This window comes from Monoraphidium neglectum (assembly GCF_000611645.1).
Source record: "Monoraphidium neglectum strain SAG 48.87 unplaced genomic scaffold scaffold02393, whole genome shotgun sequence".
NCBI lineage: Eukaryota > Viridiplantae > Chlorophyta > Chlorophyceae > Sphaeropleales > Selenastraceae > Monoraphidium > Monoraphidium neglectum.
This window is the reverse complement of record NW_014011235.1, coordinates 3732-9370: the sequence shown is the minus strand read 5'-3', so window position 1 is coordinate 9370 and position 5639 is coordinate 3732. Positions and strand designations below refer to the sequence as shown.

At 71.9% G+C, this 5639-nt stretch overlaps 3 protein-coding genes across 3 annotated transcripts; 1 reads left to right on the top strand and 2 right to left on the bottom strand.

Annotated features, from left to right (window-relative positions):
• Positions 1 to 169: 169 nt before the first annotated feature.
• On the bottom strand, positions 170 to 1109 carry MNEG_10624 (hypothetical protein; the record flags this gene model as incomplete). The annotated part of the gene is made up of 2 exons (XM_014040907.1): positions 170 to 456; positions 1073 to 1109. The coding sequence occupies 2 exons, from the start codon at positions 1107 to 1109 to the stop codon at positions 170 to 172; spliced, it is 324 nt and encodes a 107-aa protein (XP_013896361.1).
• A 194-nt stretch (positions 1110 to 1303) lies between these two features.
• Positions 1304 to 2079, bottom strand: MNEG_10623 (hypothetical protein; the record flags this gene model as incomplete). The annotated part of the gene is made up of 3 exons (XM_014040906.1): positions 1304 to 1377; positions 1643 to 1733; positions 1969 to 2079. 3 exons carry the CDS (start codon positions 2077 to 2079, stop codon positions 1304 to 1306), a joined length of 276 nt encoding a protein of 91 aa, XP_013896360.1.
• Positions 2080 to 2973: 894 nt separating this feature from the next.
• MNEG_10622 (Myb-related protein Zm1) lies at positions 2974 to 5639 on the top strand (the record flags this gene model as incomplete). The annotated part of the gene is made up of 4 exons (XM_014040905.1): positions 2974 to 3047; positions 3322 to 3535; positions 3751 to 3800; positions 4013 to 5639. The coding sequence occupies 4 exons, from the start codon at positions 2974 to 2976 to the stop codon at positions 5637 to 5639; spliced, it is 1965 nt and encodes a 654-aa protein (XP_013896359.1).

Sequence of the window (5639 nt, the reverse complement as noted above, 5' to 3'; positions counted from 1 at the left end):
GGGGGCGAGTGGGATTTGTGCTGGGCTGGACTGTGAGCCGGGCCGCTGACGCCTTAATCACAAGCCCCAGTCTCTGCTCTTGCTACGACGGGTGGTGAGGTTGCAGATGGCAGCGCCGCGGGATCACCTGCCGCTCGCCCAGCCTCGCTGCCCGAGTGATCAGCCCGCCCTACCTGCAGTCGCCCGTGTGCAGGATGACGTGCACCCCTCCGCCCCCGCCGCCTGCGGCCGCGGCGCCGCGCCGCGGCACCTCAAACAGCAGCATGACCGCGCCCGGGCAGTGGTTGGCCGGCAGCGCCGTGACGCCGACGCCGTCGACCACCAGCCGCTCGCACATGGGCAGCCGCACGAGCTGGCAGGCGCCGGGGCCGGCCACCTTGAGGCGGTAGTCGTGGATCAGCAGGTCAGCCGTGATGTCTGAGCAGAAGATGGTGGACGGGAAGGTGCGGGGCAGGCCTGGGGGAGGGGGGCGGGGCCGGGAAGTGCGGAGGAGGGTGGCCGGGTTGAGAACAATTTGGAGGGAAGGGGGGAGGTGAGAAACAATGTGGCACAGCAGGGTGCGGACTGGGTGACAGGGATGGTTGAAGGGACCAGGTCAGCAGCAGCGAGCGTCGAGGGGGCGGGCCGAAACCTGTGCCGGCGCGGCGCGCGGGTGAGCCAGGCACAGGTACGGCAGGCGCATGTCCTGCCTGCGTGGAGGCGGGCGTGAGAGCATATGCGCGCGCTCGCGCGCCGTCCTGCCTGTGTAGTGGTCCCCGTGGAAGTGGGTGAGGAAGTGGCGCACATGGGGCTCGCGGGCCGGATTGGCGAAGCGGAAGCCGTCCACCATGAAGGGCGTGCCTTTGGAGGGGGGCCAACAGCGAGGGCAGGAGCGGGCCATTTCAATCAACGGGCAGAGGATGAGCCGAGTGGAGCGCAGGGCGCCGCACTGCGCGGGGCCGAAGGGGGACCCTGCAACTTGAGGGCTACCTATCCAGCCACAGGATGACACCAGTACGTGCCCTTCGGGGCGCTTTTCGTGCCGCCCCATCGCGCGCCTCAAGCCGGCCTGGCAGGCTCCCGCCCGGCCCACCTGGGATGCGCTTGATGGACTCAACCTGGGAGGCCATGCCGCCCCACAAGCTGCACGGCGGCCCTGCGTAGACGCGGCTATCTGAATCTACGCCTGTCTAAACGTTTACACACCGCCGCGGGCTGAGCTCGGCCCGCGCTGCCTTGCCCAACCAACGTTGGGTAGCAACGCAGGGCCTGCGCCTGCGCCTGCGCCTGCGCCGCCGCAGCCCACCGGCGCTGCCTACCAGCCTCACTGCGCGTCAGAGTCCGAGTGGGGCTCGCTGGCGGAGCCGCTGGCGCCAGAGCCCGACACGCTGCCGCCTGCTGGCGGGGTGCGCGTGGAGGGGGCCCGGGCGGGGCGAGAGGCGCGAGGTCGGTGTGTGGGGGAGGGCAAGTCTTATGACCGACAGGCTCAGGCTGCAGCTCAACGCAATACAAGGGCGAGCCCAGGCGCCTTGGGAGCGCCGTTGGGGCGAACTCGTAGCGACAAGTGCCAGGTGTGGGTGTGAAATTGTGGGTTTGGTAATCGGGTGTGGGGGCTTGGGGTGTGGTGGGGGGGGGGGCGGCGCAGGGGCGCGGTGGTGCTCACCCTCCTCGGGCTCGTCCTGCACCGGCCGCGGCGCAGGCTCTGTCTGGCCGACCACGGGCGTGTCCCTCAGGTGATCCCGGACGCCCGCCGCCTGCGGTGGCGCATCAGGGCAGGGGGCAGACAGAGGGCAGGCCAAAGATCAGGCGCGTTGCACGTGTGGCGACGTCCTGGGTGGAGAGCTTTGCTGCCTCGCGGCACTCACTGCGGCTGAAGTTGGCCTGCTGCATTTGATCGATGTGCTGCACACACATCGCAGGGGAGCCTGGCGCCCCTGCAATCGGGTCAGGTTGCCGTGCCCGAACCGGTGCGGCCCAGCCTGTCGTCACCTTGAGCTCTATCTGGTGCTCCAGCTGCGCAAGCGCGAGCGCGGGGTCGGGCACCTCGGCTGCCTGCAGCGCCGCGATGTCGGCCGGCGCGAGGTCCGGCAACAGCAGCATGGGAAGGGGCGTGTCGTCGGCGGGCTCTGCTCAGCACGAGCAAAGCACGCGTGGCAGCGGCGTACAACGCCTGCCGTCGGTAGACGTCGTCACGGAGCAGCGAATGAGGTGTTTTAAGGTCACCGCACGATGTGTTCCTTCCCACGCCCAGATCGACAAAAGCGCGGAGCACATAGACAAACGATGTGAAGGCCTATCACTGCGCAAAGTGTCTTTGCTGCGCCTCACGCAGCCCCAAAGGCACGCGATGACGGGTGGGTGCAGCGCTCTGTGAGCGGGTTCCCTGTCGATACTCACCCCCTGCGCGTTCCGCCCCTAATACAATTGTTTCCGTGAGGTTTTTTGGAAACTCATCGACTTCATCATTGATTGAAATCAAGGCGGGCGCATCGCAGCGGGGGCGCGGGCTCCTCGAAGGTGGGTCGCGATGCGTGGTCAGCTGTCTGGGACCTGAACTGTAATACCTATTCAAAGGCTGGCCAGGCGGTCCAGAGCCCGCAAGAGGCAGCCGAGCTCACTCGAGTGCGTCGCCCGGCCTCTGGAGAACAGTCCTGCCCCGGGGGCTGGTCAAATGCCGGTGTGGTGTCCCGTGGTAGCCCGCCCCGCGCGCGCGGACGCCAGCAGGTCCCCGCGCCACGTCGGCGCTGCCCCAAACCCCCAGAATCCGCTGTCGTGCCGCTCCACACCTCACAGGCATCCAGCTGCTGCGCGCGCCTGTGTGGCAAGCGCTTCTTTTTCAACGCGTCGGGGCCCTTACAGCGGTGCGGCTTCCCCTGCATAAGAGCAAGCGGCCGCCGTGCCACGCCGGCCGCCGCAGCGGACCGCTGCGCCTCGAAACCACCGGTCGGCGGTCGCGCGCCTACACGACGCGCGTGCGCACGAAAGTGCGCCGCGATGCGCCATCACGTGCATTTGGTGGGCGAGATCAAGGGCACATGGAAGCCGGAGGAAGATGAGGCCCTACGCAGGTGAGCAGCCCGCCTGACCGGACACAGACGCGCCACGGCCTGATTGCTGCAACGCCTCCTCACAGTTGAGGCCACGGCCGGCGACCCACATACTCTGTCGCCGCCGCGCCGGCGGCGCGCTGCGTGCGCCCCAACCCTGCACCTATGCGACTGCGCAGCCGGCCTGTGTGGCTGCTGTGTCATGGTGACAGCGCTGCTCTCGAGCGCGCTGCAGGCACAAACCTCGCGGGGTTCTCCCGCTGCGCTCCTCCCCCCTTGCCCTGCCATACACCAGGGCCGTGGACCGCGCGGGCGACAAGAACTGGATGGCCGTGGCGCGCGAGGTCAACATGGCGCTGGCCTACGAGGGCGGCGGCCGCACCGCCAAGCAGTGCCGCGGCCGCTACATGCACCACCTGAAGCCCGGCCTCAAGCGCGGCCCCTGGACCTGGGAGGAGGAGGAGACGCTGGTGCGCAGCCACCAGCTGCTGGGCAACTCCTGGTCCAAGGTGAGGGCGCGGACGGGGCCTTCTGCCCTCGCAGCTGCCCGCAGCCCAGCGACACCTGCCGACCGGCCAGCCGCCCAGCAGCCGCCCTCGGCATTGCGGAGCTCGCGTCCTCCTGCCGCAGTCCCTCGGAGTGCCGTTCCGCCGCGGCCCCGCGAGGTGCCGCTCCCCCCTCAACCTCCTCGCCCAACCACACACACGCGCGCTGTATCCGTCAGATCGCCAAGTACCTACCGGGCCGCACCGAGACTGACATCAAGAACCACTGGTGCGCCTGCCCGACAGCTGCCGCAGGACCGTCCACTGGACGAGCACGCCCCCCCTGGGCTGCCCCTGCCTGCCTGCTCTTGAATCTGCCTGCGACCCCAGATCGAACGCTGCTCCCGGCTTGATCAGGCGGCGTCGCCACTTTCCAGCCGCAACGTCTGCTCTCCCTGTCTTCACCCTCCCTCTCCCCCATCTTCCGTCCCCGCCACCCAGGAACTGCACCCTGCGCAAGAAGATGCCGTGGGACGACGTCCACCGCAGCCCCCTGCAGCGCTACCAGCTCGCCCACGGCCTCTCCACCGGCCGCGCCGCCATGGCGCGCGTCCCCGGCGGCCCCTCCCCCCCGCGCCTCGGCGGCCACGGCGGCTACGACGACGGCGACGAGGGCGAGGACGACGTCGCGGCCGCGGGCATGGGTGACGGCAGCGGCGGCGGCGGCGTGCCGTTCGCGGCCTACCCGCCGGACGTGCTGGTGGCCGCGCAGGACGCCGCGGCCGAGCTGCTGGAGTCGGACGCCGGCCGCACGATGACGCCAGACGTGGCGGCCGCGGTGCTGGCGAGCCGCGGGCACCCGTTTGACGTCGCGTTCACGGCGGTGCTGCTGCAGCTGCAGCACTCGGTCGAGGCGGCCGCCGCGGCCAGCCTGGACGCGGCCGCGGAGGTGCAGGCCGACGGCGGCCCCGACGGGGAAGAGGGCGGCGCCGGCGCCGGCGGCGGCGCGGAGGTTGGCGCGGACGACGACGGCCGCGCCGCCGCGGGCCACCAGCTCGCGTTGAAGGCGGACAGCGACGCCGGCCACGCCCTGGAACCCGGCGGCGACGGACACGGCGGCAGCCAGGGCGACGGCGGCGGCGGTGGCTCGCTCGCCGCGGCGGTCGCCGCGCTCGCCGGGCTCGCCGCGCACCGCGACCCGGCCGCGCCTTCGCCGCCGCCGCCGCTGCCGTTGGCAGGCCCCTCCGTCCTTGCGGCCCCGCTCGCGCCGGTGCCCTCCAGCGGCAGCGGCGGCCTGCCGCTCCTGCTGACCGCGGCGCCGGCGCCGCCGGCCGCCCTGCCGCTGGTCGCGGCGCTGGCGTCGGAGGGCTCGCCCAGGGACGTCCTGCGGCGCGTGGCGGCCGTGCTGACCGCGCTCGCCGACGGCGCGGAGGCGCGCGCAAACGGCGGCACGGGGGTTGCGGTCGACGCTGCAGACGCTGACGTGGCGCTGGAGTACCTGAGGGAGCGGCTGGGGCTGGGGCAGGCTGGCTCTGGGTGCGACGCCGAGATGCAGCCCGGCCTGCCCAGCGTCACGCAGGCGGCGACGCCGTCGCTGCCGCCGCCCGCGCTGCCGCTGCCGCGGGCGCTGCAGCGGCAGAAGCGCGCCGCCGACGAGGGCGTGCCCGCGCCAGCGGCCAAGCGCGCGGCGCTGGGCGGCGCTGGCGCCGCCAACGGCATGTTTGTGGCGGAGGCCCCCACGGTGCCGCGCGCCGCAATGGCGCAGTTGGTTGCGCCGCCGCTGCTGCCCCAGCTGGTGCCCCTGGGCAGCTTCACGGCGTCCGCCTCAGGCGCGCTGCCCCTGCCCGTGGTCGCGCCGCGACCCGAGCCGGCCGCGGCGGCGGCCGACGCTGCTGCGGCTGCGGCCGCTGCGGTGAGCGGCGCGGAGATCCGCGCCGCGATGGCCGCGGCGATGGCGGGCGGCGACAGCGATGAGGAAGATGAGGAGGAGGGTGACGATGAGGAGGAAGACGAGCAGGAGGGGGACGGAGGTGCAGAGTGCGCGGGGGACAGCAAGGGCGGCGTCGACGCCGCAGCCGGTAGCTCCGGGGCGAGCAGCAGCGGGGCTGCGCCTCACTCTGAGGGTTGA